Raw genomic sequence first — 22,317 nt, 5'->3', positions numbered from 1 at the left:
GTCATCTGTGTTTCTTGGCACTGCTTCCAGCTTGTCTCTCTTGGTGCTGAAATTAGCCTTGCTTTCAAAGAGAGGCACTGAGTTCCTTTGATGACATTTTTAATGGCAGTGATCTCAGATAGGAAATTCTAAAGGAGTTTTAATTCCCACTGAAATTCAGTGGCAGCTTGGCACCTCTCCACAACAGGAGCATTGAAAAGTGCAAGTCTACCAGCAGCAACCAAGCACTCTGCTTAATAACCTAACTCCCTTGGTACTTCCTCAGCCCTTTCTTCTTGGTTTTGTCCAGAGTTCATGATTTAGTCATTTGCTTTTATTTGCATTTTAAAAGGAAGGCTGTTCACCTTGACTGAACTGCAGTGTTCAACCATGCAGGCTTTGCTACTTCAGGAGCTGTAGTTTCTTTGTCTTGTGGCATGAAGTATGCACTCCTCCTCCTCCTTCTCCTAAGATGTTTCCAAACAGCCTCTCCATCAGTTCCATTAACTTTCATTTCCTAAGCCTCTCCTTCAGGCTGTTAATCACTAACTTTCTATTTTTTAAATCACTTTTCTTGCAGCTGTGTGTGCCCTGGTCGTATCCTTGGTCAGGTCCCCTTGTGAGCATTTAGGACTTAATTACTGTATGTTATGGTCAGTGCCAGCAGCTTAGTCAATTACTTCCTGAAACAATTCAGTGCCAAGTCAAGTATCAACTTATAAGTTCTTGTGCAAACCACAACTCCTCTGTGTTTTTGTCCTCCTGTGGTGTTGCTTACACAATATTTGTGCAGAAATTGCACATCATTTTTGTACAGCTAGGTTGTGTTGCCTTCCATTCTTACCAGCTGGAATCCTCAGCTTCGTTTCATCCCCTTCAAACCAGGAAAAAGACTCTATGCTGGGTTTCCCATTTGTGCTTTTCCCTCCTCAGCTTCTATGGCATGTTGTGAATGAGACTGCAATACACTGATCTCTAACAAACTTGGGTGAGTCCAGGAGAACACTTCTTGGCTTTACAATCTTCAGCAGTGCAGCTCCAAAGCTGTTTTAATTCATCTTAGGGACATAGCTTCATCCCTGTGATGGCATTGATGGGAAATCAAAGCAGCATTTCAGCTCCACTTTTTTTCTCAGTGAGAGAAAGATGACAAAAAGAAATGCTCAAAGTTGCCAGACTGACATGTTTTAGATGCAGCTGGTTAAGATGTGGAGCTGCAGAATTAACCTCTTAGTCTTTGGAGGTACAGCCTAGATGAACTGATAGGAGAGCTGGGAAGAGATCAGTAATGTATTTTTCATCCTTAGATGGCTTCTTGTCCTGTAGTATCACCAGACAGAGCCAGATTCTACAGGAGCTTGTAATTGCTGGTTGCACAGCTAACAAGACAGAGCTGTATAGCCTAGTTCTGACCAAGGAACAAAGCTTTCTAGAAGGTTAAGAAGCTTGAGTTAAAACTAGCTCCTCAGTAAAGAGTGTGGAGAGTGAGAAAAGTACAAGGGCAGTTGCAACAGCAGCACAGAATCAAGGCTGGTGATGATAGTGTCACAATCTGGTCTTCCAATTGTTTAATGTGCAGCTCTGAGGAAGAATTGTTTAAAAATGACAATCTCCTGCTCTGTGTGGAGTATGACACACAGGTTTTTGTGTCATTTTTCTAGCTGATCCATAGACTTACCATGGGAAAATCTCTGCCCTGCTGAGCCTGCTGCCTAGGACAAGACCGCAGTCTGTATCTGGATAAACTGGGGTCGCTGCAGGCATGCTCAGAAGCCATTGCTCGCTTTCCTCTTTCCAGGGCTCAGCATTTTCCTTTCAAATCTTCAGAAAGTCCCTGCCTCTGTCAGAATGCAGACAAATGTCTGATCAGATTTCACCTGCAGAGGAGCGTAGCTCGCCGAACGCCGCGGCAGCTTTGGCCCAGACCCGCCTGTTGACACAGTCAAACTCCTGCTCTCTTGCCATCGGGTGATCACCCTCAGCACTATTGTTCCAGCCACCAGAGGACAAGCCGGCTTTGGCGTTTCCAGCCGGCCGAGCGGCGGTGCGCAGCACCAAGGACATCGCCGTCCCTGCCGCGGTCACCGCGACTCGTTCGCTTCGCTTCCTGCCTGGCGCTGGGGGCTCGGCGAGGCTCCGGCGGTTCCCTGAGCGCCCTCTCGTGGACAGCTGGCGCAAGCGCCAGGCTCCTCTCCGGGCACAGGAGATGTTCTCTCCTTAACCTTTTATGAGCAGCGTTGACTCTGTGTCTGGGCACTGCAAACTGCAATCTCAGGATTTCAGCCTGTGGTTTTGTTCCTTTAGAAGCTAACGGCAAATCGAGCACGCAATAGAGCTTTTGGAAGGTGGTAAAATATAAACATCAAGTAAATCCATGGGCAATAGACAGCTTGTAACAGGAATCTGCTCCTAGGTACACACAGGGTCATAGGCACGCACGTGTGTATAGTCACACATGCAGACACAGACATGCTGAGGCTTTGTTAATTGACTTTAGCTGCTGTTCCTTTATTACAAAGCATATTTCTCTACGGGTCTGTTTGCACTGCTTTGTTTCAGCTTCATCTGATGCACTGGAACTCCACGCTGTACAGCAGCATTGATGAGGCAGTAGGGAAGAAGCACGGCATAGCTATTATTGCTTTGTTTGTGCAGGTAAGTTTCCTGTGTTGCATTTGTTGCCATGCACTGTCTTTTGTCTGAGGGAAATGAGCTCCTTTCCAGTTCCTTTCATTTCTAAGGATTTCATAAATGAAAACAATGTATGACTGCAGGTGTTCTGTTCAAAAGATGCTTCTGGTAATTTCACCACAAACAAGGTATTGGAAGGGACCTCTGGAGATCATCCAGTCCAACCCCCCTTGCTAGTGCAGTAGTGCCTACAGCAAGTTGCCCAAGTTAAGAATGTCCAGGTGGGTTTGGAATCTCTCCAGGGGAGACTTCACAACCTCTCTGGGCAGCCTGCACCAGTGCTCTGGCAACCTCGCAGCACAGATTTATTTCCTTGTGTTCAGGTGGAACCTTCTGTGTTTCAATTTGTGCCCACTGCCCCTTGTCCTGTCACTGGACACCACTGAGAAGAGTCTGGCCCCATCCCTTTGCACCCCACCCTTTAGCTTTTGCTGAGCATTGAGAAGATTCCCCCTGGGTGTGCTCTTGCCCAGGCTAACCAGCCCCAGGTCTCAGCCTCTCCTTCTCACAGTGATGCTCCAATCCCCTCAGCACCTTTGTAGCCTCCACTGCACTCTCCAGTGGTTCCCTGTCTCTCTGAAAAGGTGTAATTCAAGCTGGAAGTTAGCCCCATAGTCTAATTGCTGTTGAGAGCTGCACCCTATAAAGAAGACTTTGAGTTTTAGTCCTCAAAGACCAGATTCTCATCCTCCTCATGAGAAATGACAAACTGTTTCATTTAAATGGGTTTGTAGGAAGAGGTTTAGAGTTCATGCTGAGATCAAATGGATTTTCTTTCACAGCAGTGTTATTAATTTGTTGTATCTCATAACGAGTTTATGAGTGCCTTTGAGCTTTACCTCTGTTTGAATTTAAAGATACATTGGTAACAGCTCCAACACTCAGATGGAACTGCTAAAAATGGAATTTAGGAAGTCTTCAGCTTTGTATCCTAGAGGGCTGTGTGATAATTGCTTATGTAAGTTCTAATTCTAGCAGAGGTAACCTTCAGGTTAGTTAGAAAGTTATAGATAATAAGTTCTTAAGTAAATCTGAAACTTCAATGGTACATTTTCCACTTCCAGTTTCTCACCAGGCTGCCCTCCCCAAGTCCCTTCCAACCTCTAATGTTGATTCTGTGATTCTGTGAAATAGCAGAATGCTGAAGCTCATCTTTGTCATGCTGTATTTCAGATAGGAAAAGAGCATGTAGGCCTAAAGGCTGTAACTGAAATTCTCCAGGACATCCAGTACAAGGTAAGGAATTGTGTCTGTCTGATCCAAGAGAAGGGCTTCAGATGTGTCTGTCCTGACGCTGTTTGTGAAAGACACCATCTGGGGGCCTGCATCAGGATCTCAGCCTTTCACAGCATTCAGATAATGTGCAGTCTTTGTAGTGACTTCATTTTCTGGGGACCAGAAAGGTTGATCTCCTGTACCTGTAACAGAGATAATGTTAACTTGCCAGTGGCTATCATGGAGTCAGTGTGAATGCAAGCACTGCAATGTGCTCAGTGAACACCAGCAGCAGTATCTCCAAGCTTATCTGGTTTGGATTTGCAGAGGCAAAGAACAGATGAACTGAGCAGCCAAACTGACTTCCAGTGGGAAATCAGCAAACCCCACAGTGCCTCTTGTCAGGTGGATTATGTGTGGGGATCCTAAAGGGCAAATAAAAAGCCTGGCAAGACTGAGGAGAGAAGAGGGCTCTCCAGAATGTTGATGTTATCTTAAATGACCTTAGGCAAGTCATTTCCATCTCTCTGCTTTGTAATCTCTGTCGGCAACAGAGAAGTAATCATACTTACCTTGGATTGCCAGGGACTTTTGGGCTGTGTTAATGAAGTGTTCTGTGTTGGTCTGAGGAGGACAACTGTTCACTTCATGCTGAAGTGTGGAAAAAATTAGAAGCTGTTACTAGGAGGGAATTTGAAACCTTTTAGTCAAATGATATCTGGTAAACTTCAGTCATGATGCTCAACATTGCAAACTCATTGTTCATGGAGGGATCAGAGAAAGGAGCAGTGTGCAGAACCCTCTGGTTCCATTGCTGGAAGGGCAGCAAAGCAGGAGAACCTCATGAAAGGCCTTGCAATTGTGAGCAGGTTGCACTAACAACTTTCAGAGGGTCAGCATCAAATACCTTTCTGGCACATATAGAATTGTTTGTGTGGCACCAACTTTATATTATGAAGCCTTATCCTGTTGGTCAAAGAAGAGCTCCTTTGGGCCTTTGTTTTTTAAACTGACTTTGTATGGAACCTCTGAATTTCCTGTAGAGGTTTTCAAGGCTGGGAGCTGGAAAGAGCCCAGGTACTAAAGGCAAAAAAACGCTGAGCTAACCTTAGGAGTAAAATAGAAACCAGAATATCAAACCATGTTTGTGTAGCTGCAAGGGCAAATGCAGTGGGTGATTAAATGGGAGCTATTGATGAAGTTGCTTTGGGCAGGGATTCAAGGCTTCAAGTTATAAGAACACCTCTCCATTCATCATCTTTTAAATGAGGAACTAGAGATAAGATTGATTTGTATTCATTTTTTTCAGGGAAAGTCCAAAACAATCCCCTGTTTTAATCCCAACTCTTTATTGCCAGGTAGGTGCCTTTGCTTACTTCTCTGTGTGTGGATTGTTAGCTGGATGCAGAGGTTGAGGCAATCTTGATCTAAAGCAAAGACCAACTGTGTGCCTGAGAGTGTGTCCCATGAGGTGGTACCTAGTGGTACCAACAGGGATAGGGATGAGGTCCAGTTGGAACGTAGGATAAATCCACACCTTTGTGGTGTGAGTAGGATGTGAGCTTCTGCTCCATGCATTGCTGGCAGCACTGTGATGATTTGTGATGATTTATTGTCCCACTTGGTGGGGAGTGGTGTGCACTCCCTTCCCTGCTTTGGCATAAAATAGGAACCATAAGATGATCCACTTACACAGAATCCCAGCATGGCAGGGCTTGGAAGGGAACTCTGGAGATCACCCAGTCCAGCTCTCCTGCTAAAGCAGGGCACCCACAGCAGCTTGCTCAGGATCACAATGTTCTGGGGGGATTGGAATCTCTGCAGAGAAGGAGACTCCACAACCTGTCTGGACAACCTGCTCCAGGCCTCCGGCATCTTCACAACAAAGAATTTTCTCCACCTGTTCAGATGGAACCTCCTGGGTTCCAGTTTGTGCTCATTGCTCCTTGTCCTGTCCCTGGGCACCACTGAGAAGAGCCTGGTCCCATCCTCTTGGCACCTCCTCTTTAACTATTGATCAGCATTGCTCAGATCCCCTTTGGGGCTGCTCTTCAGGCACAAGAGCCCCAGGGCTCTCAGCCTTTCGTCCTCACAAAGATGCTCCAGGCCCCTCAGCATCTTTGTCACTTCTGCTGGACTCCCTCCAGCAGTTCCCTGTCTCTCTTAAACTATGAGGTGCAGAATTGGACACAGTACTCCAGATGTGGCCTCACCAGAGCAGAGTAGAGGGTAGAGTAGAGGGGGAGGAGATCCTCTATCTTGATGCACCCTCCTATTCCATTGGCCACCTTGGCTACAAGGGCACATTGCTGGCTTGTGGTGAACAGGTCCTTCTCTGCAGAGCTTCCTTAGCAAGGAAAGTTTTGGCAGCATCAAAAGCAAAGCCATAATGCAATGACAGTCATGTAGCATGCAAGGAGCAGTGGCAATGGGAGGCAAGTCCAGCTTCATACAGCTACAAGCTTCCTCTACCATGCCTTGAATTAAAAGAGTGACTTGACAAATGCAGTGCTGCAAGATGAATGTTTCTGCAAGGAGTCCTGAGCTCCATTCTGTGTCACAGGGGCAGTATCTTTACTTTTACAAAGTAATCCAGGTCTACATTAAGTGGCAATAATGATCTCAAAATAATATTGTTTAGGTTGCAGAGTCAAGTGCTCAGCAATTAGGAATTGCAGGAATTAAGGCTGCCTGTGCCTCTTCATGCAGATGTGTTAGAAAACATCTTGTTTTTTACAGGACCCCTGCATCACAGTTCCTGTGTGATGCTGATGGAGTCACACAACCCACAGTTTCCATAAGTCATCTCTAACTGTGTCTTCCTCATTTTCTAGGTGCCCGACTTGAGATCATGGGGTCTGATTTGCAGAAGTGCTGAGTGCTTTCACCTCCAACTGAAGTCAATGGGAGCAGTGCTCTGACTGCATTAAGTGCTATAGAAAGTTAACTACTCTGAGAAATCAGGTTCTAAGCATCTCACATGGAACACCTCAGATGAATAGATGCATTTGACTTTAACTTCTCTGTGCCTCAGTTCCCCAGATTTCAAGTGTGGGGGTAATCTGTCCTTCCTCACCACACTGGGGTGTTGGAAGGATAAATTGATTCATGTTTGTGAAGCACTCAGACACTGAAGAAATGAGTGCATTAGGAATAGAGGGCTGGGAAAATGTAACCCTTCTCACAAGCAGGATTTGAATAGGATGGGGTGAAGAAGACCAAGGACCACCTACTGCACTGAGAGATCCAAATCTCATGAGATGCTTTTCAAAAGAAAAAAGTCATTCACCTTTGCAAGCAGATGATGAAAGGGAAGGGGATTGGTGATCATGTAACAAGATGGTGTCACAGAGCATGCACAGGATGGGCTGAATTAATTCTTGCAGTTCTTAACTTTTGAGTGTTTGGTAATGCAACTTGCTTTCAATGGTTTTGAACTTCCCTGGGTGAGAAAAAAAATTACACCAAGAGCCCCAAATCTGTTCACTGGCACTCACAGGCTTTGTTAGCAAGGCTTAGTTCTGCTGATACTCCTCTGAGCAAGCAGTGAAATGGCAGTAACAGGTTAAAAAGCGATCACCACGACCCCTCTGCCTTCAAAAGAGGCTGTAGCTTTTGACACTGAGAGGAGTTCTACCCCTCTGTGTGACTCAGTTTAAGTGCACATGTGACTTTTCACATCTCCAAAGCAGCATTTTCATCTTTAACACACTCATCTGCAGGGGGAAGTTGCTGTAATATAACGACCCCAGGTTCATTCACATCATGTAGGAGGGCAGTGGGCAGTGCTTGGCAGGTTGTGAATTCACAGCTTAGCTTACAACATACTAACTTCATCATAGGAGCAGTGGCAGGTTGTAAATTCACACCTTAGCTTACATCATACTTAACTTCATCATGTGAGCAAGCCCAAGGCTGTCACAAGCTGTCACAACTGAAAGGCACCATTATCTTCCTTGATGGCATTAACCTCCCCCCTCCATTTCTTTGGATTTCAGATCCCCTCCTGCGTGACTACTGGGTATATGAGGGCTCTCTCACCATCCCACCCTGCAGTGAAGGTGTCACCTGGATACTGTTTCGCTACCCTTTGACCGTGTCTCAAGTGCAGGTAAGAGCTGGGCTGCGAGTGACCTTGGGACGCGGTTAGGAGCTGAAGGTTATAGCGTGCGAAGATACAGCTATCAGGACATCATATCTGTCCCCCTTGAAGATCCCATTAGATCAGTGCATGGCTTTTCAAGTAAAGGTTAAACCTTTTGAGTCACTGAAAGCCATGCAAAGGTCAGAGATGAAGAACCTTGTTATCCTTCATCATCTGCATTTAAAACAATTCTGCAGTGAAGTGAGAGAAAAAGCAAGGAGCCAATGGGGGAAAAGCAATTTGATTCTTTGGAATTGTAAGCTTTCAAATACCGCTGCCTTTTGATGGCAGAGGAATGGAAAAAGCACAGGGGGACAGTGGAGGATGAAAAACATTAACACAGGACAGTGAGCTGCATGGCACTGAACTATATTTCACTTCTCTTGCTCTTCTTTGGTTCTGTTTGATTGATGTCAGATGGAAATCCCCTGCTTAAATTTGATTTCACACTTACATGTTTTAAAGTGGGTTTTTTTTTCCCTCCCCACCATGTGAACCTGTCTATGGAAAACCTTTCAAATCTGTCTACAAATAATCCCTTTGCAAACAATGAAAACTCCTGGTGATTGTTCTCCCACAATCTGTGAATCCCAGATGGAGAAACGTGGGTTTGATTTAAGTGAAACCGCTTAGGATCCTTGAAGCTGAGCACATTAATGTTCATTACCTGCTCCAAAGTGTGTGCAGACAGAAGGGGAAAAAAAAGGTGTGGAAGGTGATAAATGCAGATATAAATTAATGCAGCTTTTGTAATCTAAACATTTTGATACTAATCCCAGCACAATATTATAACAATTAGATACCAGCAGTGCTTCTTCTCATCTCAAAACTGAGTTCTAGTTCTTAGTCACAGGATAAAATACAGCCTCCAATAAGATTATCTGGGTGGTAACTGCAACCTCAATGTATCCCATCTTCAATCTGGCATTTATTTGCTTATGGGAAGTTAGATTTTATAACTACTTACTGCTGAGTGAAAGGAAACAGAACTCTGTTGATCTGCATGGTTAGATGCAGAGTAACTTTTAAAGATGAGTGCATTTTGTAACTCAGCAGCTCATTGTCCAGATGCAGCATGGATAAATAAGAGGGAGTTAACCAGAAGTATCAAGACCATAACTATTGTGCTGGGGCATATTTTATTTGATGCTGGTTGCAGATTTTGTGGTCTTTTTGCCTTCTTAATCCAGTCAGTGCACAGAGGAGGGCATAGTTCAAGCAATCCCCATGTGGTGGGAGGTGGTGAGAGGGTGAAAGAAAGGGGAATTAAGCAGAGAAATACAGCAGTTGATATTGTTATGTAGAACAGAATAGACCAGGTTGGAAGAGACCTTTGAGATCATCCAGTCCAACCTATCCTCCAACACCACCTAATCAACTAAACCATGCAACCAAGCACCCTATCAAGTCTCCTCCTAAACACCTCCAATGATGGTGACTCCACCACCTCCCCGGGCAGCCCATTCCAATGTACTCATTTACCACAAGAAAACAAGATGCTGGAACGTGGTATGAAGGATATAAGTCTCCAGAAGAGCATATAGTGTCTGGGGAAAAGAGTGACCCACAGTGCCTGAGGAAATGAATGTGTTTCATACCCATGACCTTCGGGTGAGGGGAGGCTGGTTGGTGTCGTGGCATTGTTTGGATTGGTATAAACCCAATCCAACAAGAGCATGGCAGGGATGAAGGGCATTCAAATGGAGGGGATTTTTCCCTGCCACTGGCACAGGTGAGATGTGACACTGGGGCAGAGGGAGAAACTGGAGCAGATTTAGGCCAGTATGATCCATAACACTTTGTACTTGTGGATCAGCATCAGTGAGAAAACCTCCTTGCTGCTAGTGATGAACGCAGCAGGATTAAAGTCAAGGTTGTGCAGAAAAGGCCTCTTAAGAAGGAGGGATACAAATTGTACTTGCATCAGATACTGCTTTCAGATGTTGATTGGAAAGAAATATGAGGACAAGCAAGTGAGAGGTGGTGATTCTGGGGTTTGGAAGTCAGCAGGGACTGAGAGTTCTTCAGAATACCCAAAATAAGATTTTGAAAGTGGCAGAATATTTTGCTACAGCTTAGACAGCCAAGATTTTAACTTGTAATTAGCCTTTTGGCTTCAATTAAGTATCTGGCCTCTTGTGCATGTGGACATGAGTGCCCAGGAGAGATTCCATTCAAAGAGAGATCAGAAATGCAAGAGCTTTTGTCTCTGGAAAAGAAGAGGATGTTGTGTAGCACATAACCATTCTGAATCAGCCATGGAAGGCTGGGAAAGGCACTTCATGCTGTTAAGCCTACTTGTAGTGTTGAAGCATAGATTTCAGCGCAAATGGCTTTCTAATGGATTTAAATACATTGTTTTTGCATGTGTCATTAACTTGTGGAACTTTCTGCTGTGGGATACTAATGAACACAGCTTAGGAAAGTTGAAGAGATTTGTCTAAATGTTGGTAGCCCCTGTGGTTACAGCTGGGAAGAGAGAAATTCAAGGCTTTCTCGTTCCTGTCCCTAAGTGCTACAGCTATGTGGTTTTTGGACACTTGAAGAGACAGCAATTCCACCGCTGGCCTGGGCAGCTTGTTCCTGGGTTTAACCACTCCTTCAGTGCAGAAATTTTTCCTAATGTCCAACCTAAACTCCCTCTGGCACAACCTGAGGCTGTTTCCTCTCATCCTGTTGCATGTTACCTGGGAGGAGAGACTGAGCTCTACCCCAATACATGGTACCTGAACACTCCAGCTTTCAAAGCTGCAGAAGTGGTGGACAGGGCTGATTTCAATCGTTAGTCCCATCATGAAGAGTGCTCCTAAGCTTCCTCCTGCCTTTCAGATAGAGGAATTTCGCCGACTGAGGACACATGTTAAAGGCGCTGAACTTCTAGAGGGCTGTGATGGAATCCTAGGAGATAACTTCAGACCAACTCAGCCACTCAGCGACAGAATCATCAGGGCTGCATTTCAGTAGCAGAAGAGGAAGGATAACAAACCCAAGTCATGATTCAGGTAAGTAAAAGCTCAGCAGAAAAAAACAAATCAATAACATTGAAATAATTTTCATGAGGGTGGTTTAGCTGAAGGGGAGAAGACACTGAGTTCACTTCAGCCACATCCCTGGGTTACATGTTCCAGCATTTTATCACTCTCATTGTCCTATCTAGGTCAGTGATGGGGGTCCTTAGTTCAAGTCAGGCTCTGTGGTGGAGTTAAGCCTCTACAGAGCATTCTCTTGATCTTCATAACAATGACCAGGCAGCAGATAACCCCTAAAAGAGATTGATAATTCAGTCCTTCCAAAGCTGGATCTATTAACACCAAGTGGGAAGATTATCTTTCCTCCTGCATGTGACAGACATTATTAAATGGGCTGAGACAGTGGCCAACAATCTCACGGTCTTCCCATACACTGCAGGCATTCAACATAGTGGAAACGCTTTTATTTGTGTTTTATAACCCTATTTAATGTCTACATCCCAGAAGCTGAGCCAAGAAAGCAAAACACTGGTCCTTGAATATATCATTTCCTCCCTCCCACATTTCATTTTGGGCCACATCCCTGAGCCCAGTTCTCAATTCCACGGCTCTCTGCGGTCACCAAACGCCGTGGCTTTAATCTTGAAATGGATGTTGCAAATTCATCCTGGCTTCTGCATGAAAATTACTTGGGGGGGGGGGGGGTTTAAAAAAAATCAGAGCAATATTAAAGTACAATCATTTTTTTTTCTGAGAGAGTTGAATAATGCCCTCAGGCCAGTGCAGGTAATTCAAGTCTGTAACAGTGAAATTACTTGACACGCCGAGTTGGAAGTTTGAAGCACGGAAGAGTTTCCTTTACAATGCTGGAATTGAAATGGAAAAAGTGCCCTTTTTTTTTTTTTATTATTATTATTTATTTTCTCTCCTTTTTTCCCCCCTTTCTTTCATGTCTGAAATTTTATTACATTTGTCAATACTTAGATTCGTTTTGAATAATAGGATTTGTCTTGGCCACGCTTCAGAAAATAATCTGCGCTTTTGAGTCCCAAATGATGGAAGCTGTGGCAGGAGGAGTGTGGAGAGCAGGGCAGGAGAGGGGATTCTTCCCCTTTGCCCTGCTCTTGTGAGACCCTACCTCTAACACTGCCTCCAGTTCTGGTGTCCCCAGCATAAGGACACAGAGCTGTCCAAGTGAGTCCAGAGGAGGCCACAAAGGTGATCCAAGGGCTGGAGCACCTCTGCTGTGAGGACAGGCTGAGGGAGCTGGGGGTGTTCACCTTAAAGCTGCCTTCCAAAATCTGAAGAAATCCTGCAGGAAGGCTGCAGAAGGACTTTTCATGAAGGTGTCTAGAGACAGGACAAGGGGGAATGGTGTGAAGCTGAGGGAGAGCAGGGTTAGACTGGAGCTGAGGAAGAAGTTCTTCAGTAGGAGGATGGTGAGACTCTGGAACCGGCTGCCCAGGGAGGTTGTTGATGCTCTCTCCATAGAGGTGTTCAAGACCAGGTTGGATGAGGCCTGGAGCAGCTGAGTCTAGTTGAGAGGTGTCCCTGCCTATGGCAGGGAGGTTGGAGTAGATGATCTCTGAGGTCCCTTCCAACCTGAGCCATTCTGTGATGCTATGATTCAGCATGGTAGAAAAACGACTCTGAGACAGGAATAAAGGCTAACCATGATTACCACCAGCAGCAGTACATCCAATCAGTCTTCTGTCAGACAACATCTTAAGTGTTTTTATAACAAACACAGCTGAAATCTTCAGACTGCTTGGCAATTAGGCCCCTTTCCAAAAGTAATCCATTAACACAATAGCTGCCCAAATCCCAGTTCAACTTAATTTCACTGGCTTTGATTTTTGGACTAAAAGCATTAAGCTTGAACTAGTGAAAAATGTACAAAATGTGCATTCAATTAAGGAGTAATTAGATCCTCAATCACCCTTACATCACACTGGGGATTATCCAAGAAAGGAGAGAGATACTCCTCACTGCAGTATATAAAACACTTTTCTTAATTAGTTTAGCACTAATTGAGACTGAGAAAGTGTCACTGTGTCACAGTGCCCACGCTGAACCTTAAGGACACAAAGGTTTTGGCTTCTTCTGAGCTTCCTTGCTTGGATATTTCAGTCTAATTCCTGGATCCACTATCTGCTGTCCAGGCAAGAGGAACTTTTCTGTGCAAGTTGATCCTTTGCCCTCCTGTCAGGAGCCCCCTGATAAACCATACCACGAGAGGCTGCCCAGAGAGGCTGTGGAGTCTCCTTCAACTGGAGACATTCAAAACCTGCTTGGATGCCTTCCTGTGTGACCTGCACTAGGTGGTCCTGCTCTGGATGGTCTTTTGAGGTCTCTTCTGTAATCTTCCTGAGCTGGAGAATAACTTGTTACTGCATGATTTTGGGTTACAGCATTGTACCAAACCCCAGGAAGAACCGGGAATCCTCTGAACTATACCTGGAGTACCAGTGGCTGAAAGCAGCTCCTCCATGAAGGGCTTACAGTCTCCCTTGGAAGGCAGCTGGCAGAAAGTTCTTCAAGCTGACCATCAGGTGGTCTTGCTGCCAGACACCATGACTTTTAGGGATATTGGGTGATGAGCAGGAAGCACATGGAAGACATGGCACAGATTGTCTTAATGGTGGCCACTGACTTAGCAGTACTGCTGGTGGCTGGCAGCCTCTACACTCCCTGCCTCTATCAGAAAGAGAGGGGGAACTCTCTAGAGCTGTGTTGACTCTCTCTGAAAGCCTTTGTAGCCCCAGGTGACCATGTGCACCCAAGCACTTAGTGTTTTGTGTGTGTGTGTGTACATACCGAGCGATAGTTAGCACTACAATAACCTCAGGGAAAAATGATGTGATGTGTGCAGCAGAAAATAATGGTTTGACACCCTCAGACCTGCTGCTTCTGACCTGGGGCAACCTGAGCAGCTGGTTTCCTAAGGTTCTGCTGAGGCACAAGAAGATGCTTGCATGGAACCAGATGTTGATTTACCCCTGCTGCTAATGAGTAAGAATATTACTGCTATTAGAAGAAACAAATTGGGTGGTTGCTTTTTATCTCCTGAGCCCACCTGACTCCCTTCAGAGCTCCATAGTCAGTGCTTCACTTGGTAGGGTCCCTAAAATAGTGGAGAGTGAAAAATTCTCTGTGACTACTCTTATTTGCCTTCCTGCTTTGCAGCCACACTCCCCTCATTAGAATCAATTACCTGATTGATTCAGAAGGCTGATGGTAAAGCTTTGTTCATAATTTCAGCACTGTGTTTAACTTTGCTTTTTTATTGCCATTTCCTCCATTGCTAGTAAATCCTCCTGCACTGCCTTTGCCCTGAAAGAGAAGAATCAGGACCATTATGTCACTGAAGTATACCCTGGGACTGCCCCCACCTGCTGTCATGAAATCCTGGCTTTTAGTTTTCCCTGTCTCCCTGGCTGGACATAAACAGGCTTTCAGACCCACTGCAGAGGAATTTCAGTAACATAATTGTTCCATTCTCTTTTCAGAGAGGGGGAAGACAATGCTCCCACAGTGCCCTCAGATGAGAAATGGAAACTTTGGAGGCTGCTGCTTCAGTTGAACCACAAAGCCTGTATTGTTTGTCTCCATCTAATTCAGCCTTGATAGACAGCTGTGACAGTTGCTCTGTCCACACGGTCCAGTGACATTCTGGGAATGGGGCTGTGGGTTAAAAGAGGAGAACATTAAACCTTCCAATTCACACTGTTAACTATTTTTAAATGGTAATTATCATTGCTGACACAAGTCTCTTTGCCATAGCACTCAATAGTCACCTGTGATCCAAATTCCACTGGTTCTAAGCTGGGTCTGGATGTTACGATGTAGAAATCCTCATGCCTGTTTTGACTGTTAGCTTGAATTTCACTCTGCCTCATCTCCTGTGCTGTCAGTAGCCATCCTTTCTGTAGAGGGGAGGTGCCTCCTGTAAAGCTAATAAAAAAACCATTGTTCACAGAGAGTATTATCCAAATTCAGAATTAATTTTGGGGTGGGAATGAGTGCTGCTCTGCCAAACCCCTGCACTTAACATGGTTTAGCTGAATAAAGCTGAATGACACTTGCATTACCAGGAACCTTACTGAAATAAAGGACAAAACCCAGAATCACCTGGATTAGTTTCTACTTGGTGAGCCACAGAACTTTGCAAAGAAATGTTAATTCAGGCAGAAAATGATCAGCCTTTGTTCTCCTGTGAATTATGACAGTTTCCTTTGTTCTGTACATTGCTGAGGGTGGCGGTCTGGGGGCTTGCTCTGCGTGTCCTGAGCTCTCTGCACAGCATGGGGATTGCCATGCCGGGCCACACATGGCACATCTGACAGAGCAGCTGAAGAAATGTCAGTCTGAGCCAGCTAAGTCAAGCACAGAGCTTCTGCTGTCTCCAAAACTCCAAGATTAGGATGAGAGGAGATGGCTAGGGCAGGTTTAGGTTGGATATTAGAAGAAGCTTCTTCACTGAAAGGGTTCTTAAACACTGGCACAGGGTCACCAGGGAGGTAACTGAATCCCCATCCCTGGAGGTGTTTGAAAGATGCAGAAGTGTGGTGCTGAGGGGCATGGGTTGGCACCAGACTTGGTAGAGTTAGAGAATGGTTGGACTCAATGATCTTGAAGGTCTTTTCCAACCAAAAGGATTCTGTGATTCTAAGATCTGGAGGACAGTGTCACTAATGTGATGGGCAGTAGCTTTGATGACCATGGCTGTCAGTGAGATCCACTTTACTGGCATGAGGAGGGCAGGTTTCTGCAGTTCATGTGAGTGGAAGAATGCTGGAGGCACAGATGGCAAGCTCCAGGCCAGGACACAATGGAGATGCGAACCAAGAGTTCACAAAGGGGAGGTTACTCCTTTGGAGCAAGTCTGTGAGTCATCAATCACCAAGTCATCAGCAGGCAATGGTAAATGCAGTGTCAGAAGGCTTGCTTCATCTTCCTCCTCAAGGGCTATGGGGAGAGCTGCTACTGAACAATGAGTTACAAATTCTCCAGGTCATTTGTGTGTGTGCTAGGGGCAGCAGAAACAGCAGGACAGACCCACACACCACATATGAGCTGGGTGAGGGGCAGAAGGTCCTGCTGACTACTTCATGTGGTCACAACTGGGTGTACTGGAGAGACACTGGCTTCTGCTGGAGAGACACAGCAGCCCTTGACAGCCTGCATTGCAATGAGTGTGTAGAATGTGTACAGCCACCATGAAGTCATCTGTTTGTTTTGGGCTTCACAGAGTAGCAATTGGCAAATTGCTCCTGAGGCCTTTAGAAACTTGTATTTCTCAGGGTTATGTTCAAGGAAGGTCTCTCTCCACCTTGTAACCCCATCTTAGAGAGGTTGTGATGTCTCTTTCTCTGGAGAGATTCCAAACCTGCCCTGGACATTGTGGTCCTGGGCAAGATGTTGTGGGTGCCCTAGTAGTCAGATTTGATGATAAAATCTTGAAAAAACCACCAAAAAACACCACAGGTGAGGTGGATGTGAACTGGTTTCTGCTATCTGAAAGCCTACTTCTACCTCCTTGCACCCAGCAATGAAGGAATCCTCCAGAAGTGGAGTGAGCTGTGTGTTGTGAAGCTGGCGATTCCCAGGCTGTCAGCACAGAAGACTATGCAGAGGATCGTTTCCCTTTGCACACAAACTATTAGAGTAGCTACTGAGTATTATCTGGGAGGAACTGTAGTATTAATACTTTAAATATTGACATTGTGATGATATCTGAACGAGATCCATTCTCTAAATAAGCATACCCCTTATCTTGGAGCTGGCTGATATTATCCTGCCTGTGCAATGCAGATACATTGCGAAGCAGATGATGTCATGTCTCCACCAAAACCTCCATTATTTCCCTTTCCTGAGCTCCCTTCCTGTGTTTGCTGTTCTTTCCCCTGTTGGCTTGTGCAGTGAACTTCTGGTTGTAAAAATACTACTGCTGAGGAGCTGGGGTTAGCCTGTTTGTCTCAGCATTTGTCAGACTTCTTTCTTTCCCAGTCTTGGCCTTACTGGTGAAAGTACTTAGAATGTATTTTTGTCCTTAGCACTGGGTCTAATTATAGCAACAAATCATTCACAAAGCTCAACCATTCCAATTAAAGTTTGGCCAACCCATATCTATGGTGTGTTGGGAAGAATTAACTGAACCTTTCTGGGTTTGGTAGGAATCCACAGGGAGGAACTTGCAGGAAGGGCTCTCTGAGCATTCCTTCATAGAATCCCAGGATTGTTTCACTTGGAAGAGACCTCCAAGATCATTGAGTCCAACCATCAACCTAAGACCAACATGGCCATTCAACCACATCCCACAGTGCCATGGCCACAGGTTTCTTGAACACTTCCGGGGGTGCTGACTCCACTACCTTCCTGGGCAGCCTGTTCCAATTCCTGACCACTCCCCCCCTAATTTCAGGCCATTTCCTCTCATTCTATCACTTGATATGAGGGAGAAGAGACCAACCCCCAGATGGCTGCAACCTCCTTTCAGGGAGATGTAGAGAGCAATGAGGTCGCCCTCAGCCTCCCTCTTTTGAAGGCTGAACAACCCTGCTTGGCCTCTCTCAGAGCCTGACCTCATCTTGATCCAAAGAGGCCTTTCTCTTCCCCAAATATGAGGCAAACAACTGAAGATGGGTTATGAGAAGAGAAGATACTAGACACACTTGAAAAGACTGCGCCCTACGAAGTACACAGTGAGCTGGTTAAGCCTTGGAGGAAGAAGAAAGCACAAAGATAGCATAAAGCAAAAATATCAGACAGAAACTTCCTTACGTGTCCTTTTCTCCAGCAAGGATGTGCTTGGAAGTATTTCCTCTCTCTTTCCATTTCAACTCACTTGTTTTGGAAGTGGTCCATACTGGATTGTGCAATAAGGCTTTTTCTCCAAGTCTGCTGTTGTCCTGCCACTCTCCCACCAGTGCCAGGGAGCTGGCTGCTCATCCCTGGGCATCAATCATTAGCCCAAACCCTGACTGTTCACCACATTCCCTGTGTTGAGTTACTTTCCCTCATCAATAAAGAAATAAGATCAAAACACAAATTCCATTTCCTGTGTAAAGCACTTGAGGAAGCTTAGAGCTTCAAGCACAGAAGCAACTCTAGGGCTTGTTATTCAAGGTGATGTTTGTGTCTGAGATGGAGACAAAACCACCTTGATCTCACCTAGCTATAAACTCTCTGCCTCCCTTAGGCTTTAATATAAATAAACACAACAAACAGTGCTTTCTGAAGTGCCTCCCATGTAAGCATCTGAAGGTGGTGGGCATGAAAGAGATGAAAGCTCAGGTAGATGAGTGGGACACAGATGACTTGTGTGTGCTACACCATGCCAGCAGTGTTTTAAATAGCAGTTCTGTGTTTAACCTCCTGTTGGGCAGATGCCAGCTTTTTGTTTGATGGACTGAGGGTCTCTTGGAACTGAATTGTGGCATCTTGACCTGTGATTAGAAAAGGGCTTGGTCTCTTTGGTTGGATAATTGTCTATGTGGTTGAGAAAAAACCCCAAACCACCCCACCCAAAAAACAACCTCAGCAAGCCAAAGGTGGTGGTGAGATGTGTTCATGGCTCAGAAACGTGCGGTGATCCACACAGATAAGGAGATGTTTGCTCAAGAGATAAATGAAAACCAAAGACCAAAACCCCTGAGAGCTGTGTGCTCTTGGCAGGGAAGGCAGCAATGGTTACCAAGTGCATGAGTCTCAGGGTGAACTGACGGGCTGAGGTTTAGCAGATGTGCTGCAGCCTTTTCAACCTGCCTGGTTTCTTGGCCTTTCATGTTTTGACCGCCTCAGTTCCACACAATTTAAAGCGAGAGCCTGGAAGCACGTGAGGCCAGTGCGGCTCCAAATACCCCTGACCAGGGGTGTGATGAATGAATAAAGGACTTGCAGTGCCAAAGAATCTGTTATCAACAGGACCCAAGGCAGCTGCCCTGCAGATGATGACATGAGGTGTCCTGGGAAGATGCCTAATTGCACTGTAAGATCCAACCACTAGATGTCTGCATACTATAGAGCTTCAGCCAGGGTTTGCTCCCCAGCATCAAAGACAAGCAAAAGAAAATTCCTATCTGCAGATGTCTGTCTCTGGATCATAGCTGCTTCTGGTCTTTCCCCCCTGACCTATGGCCCTTGTTCAAAGAGGAGGCTGTGTGCAAGGAGGTGCTCTGCAAGCAAAAACTACATGTGTGAAAATTGAGGTTGGCTTCTGTTAAAAGTGGGAAGAAACCTGCAGGTTAAGATGTTTGTTGAGATCACATCTACTCAGATAAAATTCACCAAATCAAATCACAGAATCACAGTCACATAGTCACAGAGTCACAGAATTTGTTAGGGGTTGGGAGGGACCTTGAAAGATCATGTAGTCCAAGCCCCTGCCAGAGGATGCCCTAGAGTATGTAGCATTTCCACTCCCTGGCTCATCACAAATTGCAATTAAGCAATTATGTGGCACCACAGAGCAGCAGCAACCCAAGGCAGTGACAGTGGCAAGTCAGAGTGCAGTGACAATGTTCCTGGAAGGAAATGTGACTATGAAGCCAGTCCTGCAGTCCCAGAAGTGCTCAGTATGGCTTTCCTCATACTGTCACAGGTACATCAGAAATCTCCATGGTGTTGGGACTGGCGGCAGCAGAGCCACCAGTGGCTTTGAAGAGCACCATGAAGTGCTGGAGCATGTCCAGAGAAGGGCAGTGAAGCTGGTGAAGGGTCTAGAGCACAGGTCTAGGAGCAGCTGAGGGAACTGGGGTTGTGCAGCCTGGAGAAGAGGAGGCTGAGAGAAGACCTTCTGGTTTTCTACAGCTCCCTGAAAGGTGGTTCACAGTCAGAAGAGGAAAAAAAATATCAAAGCATGGTGTCCTTCCCAGCAATAAATCAGAGCTGGCATTTTAGGTGTGATGGATGTCTGCATGCAGGAGTAGGGCTGTTGTCACCCAAACCAATGCAGTTGCACCTATAAAAGGAGGACCTTTGGCTAGAGGAAAGAGAGGAGTTAGAGATTTGTCAAGTCTAAATCTACTCTCAAGAGTTCTTCAGTTACTAACTTAATGAGATCATGTGGTATTTTTTATCTCCTTAGTCTCTTAAATTGTCTTTCATTAGATTTTAATGAGATTTTCTTCATCTCCTCTAGATAAAGTCCTCCCGTTTTATTGGTGCATTCTTTCTGTTTGTCTCCAGCTGCACAGCCTGACATTCAGAGCTGCAGGAACCATACATTCAAATATCTATGTGCAGTCCAGACTGCTTCACCAGAGTGACTGGCAATTAATTATTATCAACTAACATTAAAACAGAAAGGGCCACCCCATTTGACTTGATCTTCATAAAACAGACCACAAATTTTCACTCAGTAATTCCTCCACCAAGTCAAGAAGCTTGCATCAGCCTTCTGCCTAGAGCTGCATTTCTTTTAATCTGTAATCTCAATGTTTTACATCTGATCACAGAATCACCAAGGTTGGAAGAGACCTCAAAGATCATCAAGTCCAACCTGTCCACAGACCTCATGACTAAACCATGGCATCAAGCGCCACGTCCAAACCCCTCTTGACCACCTCCAGGGATGGTGACTCCACCACCTACCTGGGCAGCACATTCCAATGGCTAACAGCTCTCTCTGGGAAGAACTTTCTCCTCATCTCCAGCCTAAACCTTCCCTGACATTTCAGTGGAAAGGAATGGGAGCCACTCCTTTACTATCACAGTATATCACAGTCTCACAGTATAACTAAGGTTGGAAGAGACCTCGAGGATCATCGGTCCAACCTGTCAACACAGACCCCATGACTAGACCATGGCACCAAGTGCCACATCCAATCCCCTCTTGAACACCTCCAGGGATGGTGACTCCACCACCTCCCTGAGCAGAGCAGCCTTGACAAGAGAAGGCTCTAGGGGGAACTTGTTGTGTCCTTTCAGTAGTTAAAGGGGCTGATCAGAAAGCTGGGGACAGACTTTTTAGCAGGGCCTGTTGTGACACGACAAAGGGTTGTGGCTTGAAACTAAAAGAGGGAGATTCAGAGTGGAGGGAAGGAGGAAATTTTCTACACTGAGGATGGTGAGACCCAGGTTGCCCAGAGAGGTGTGGATACCCCATCCCTGAACCATTCCAGGTCAGGTTGTCTGGAGCTCTGAGCAACCTACTCTAGTTGCAACGTCCTTTCTGACTGCAGGAGGGTTGGACTGCATGACCTTTAAAAATCCCTTCCAACTCAAACCTTTCTGTGCTCTGTGTAATTATTTGCATTGCATGAAGTTTTGTGTGGTTTTCATTGCTTTTGTTTCAGTTCTTTTTTTTTCTTTCTAATATCTACCTTTTTTTTCTTCTCATCAGCTTTCCATCAGCTTTTATACTTTTAACTTTCTTCCTCGATCCTTTCTGTCACATACCATTTCTGTCAGCAGGGCTCACGTGTGTTGTGCTTCTGCAGCATAATATCTGTGTGCTCCTGCGTTGTCCCTTGGTACAAATCTGATCTGAACAAGGCAGGGGCACATTTCTGATGAATTAGGCAGAGTGCAGGCTATGGATTTATAGCAGGCTTTATCCCAACTGCGGGTAAACAGACGATGTGTGTTCGGCATCAAATTAGAGTGGGCAGGATGAGCTAAAAACTGATCTGTCAAGACAGATTGAAGTTGTACTGAGAATTCAAAATATTTGGAACAAATTTGAACTGACAGACTGAAGTTGTTTCAGTGTTTTGTGTCATATGGCCACGGGGTTTTTGATCTTGTAATAAGCATCCTAAAGCAGGTTTATCATCTTGTCTAACGGCAGCCTCAGTAACAGCAATATCAGCGAAGCAACAAACTTCCTGATTTTAAGGCCAAAAAGAATGCTTTGAGTAATTTAACAGAGTCATAGATTTATAGAGTGAGTGGGGTTGGAAGGGACCTTAAAGATCATCCAGTTCCAATCCCCTGCCATGGGCAGGGACACCTCCCACCAGCCCAGGTTACTCAAGGCTTCATCCAGCCTGGCCTTGAACACCTCCAGGGAGGAGGCAGCCATGACCTCCCTGAGCAACCTGTTCCACTCTGTACTCTCACTCCAAAGAATATCTTCTTAAACTCCAGTCTAAATCTGCCCTCCTGAAGCTTCAATCCATTCCCTCTCATCCTATCACTACAAACCCTTGTAAAAAGTCCCTTCATGTTTTTTATTGTAGGCCCCTTTCAGGTACTGAATCCCCAGATAACCTCAGCTTAAAAATAGCCACCCTCAACCTGAGTCTTGGCACCCCCTGAGGTGCCTGCTTTCAGAGGTTGTTTTGTCCAGCACATTCATCCATGCTGTGCTGTAGG

General features: G+C 45.4%; 1 protein-coding gene across 3 annotated transcripts in view; it reads left to right on the top strand.

The window, feature by feature from the left end:
• The window catches only part of CA8 (carbonic anhydrase 8), a 38,071-nt gene that overhangs the window by 13,138 nt on the left and 2,616 nt on the right, over positions 1-22,317 (top strand). Inside the window, exons 4-9 of one of the 3 annotated variants that reach the window (XM_068162451.1) lie at positions 2,539-2,634; positions 3,844-3,906; positions 5,195-5,243; positions 7,884-7,996; positions 10,859-11,031; positions 14,508-18,047. In XM_068162451.1, coding sequence (XP_068018552.1) covers positions 2,539-2,634; positions 3,844-3,906; positions 5,195-5,243; positions 7,884-7,996; positions 10,859-10,993 — 456 coding nt within the window. In that variant the 3' untranslated portion in view covers positions 10,994-11,031; positions 14,508-18,047. Of the gene's footprint in view, positions 1-2,538; positions 2,635-3,843; positions 3,907-5,194; positions 5,244-6,719; positions 6,850-7,883; positions 7,997-10,858; positions 11,032-14,507; positions 18,048-22,317 lie in introns of those variants that run through there. The other 2 variants (XR_010990317.1, XM_068162452.1) reach the window with 2 other exon arrangements.

Source organism: Melanerpes formicivorus, unplaced genomic scaffold, assembly GCF_026170545.1.
Source record: "Melanerpes formicivorus ecotype bairdi unplaced genomic scaffold, bMelFor1.0.p_v2 SCAF_65, whole genome shotgun sequence".
Classification (NCBI taxonomy): Eukaryota; Metazoa; Chordata; class Aves; order Piciformes; family Picidae; genus Melanerpes; species Melanerpes formicivorus.
This window is presented reverse-complemented; position numbering and strand designations above follow the sequence as displayed.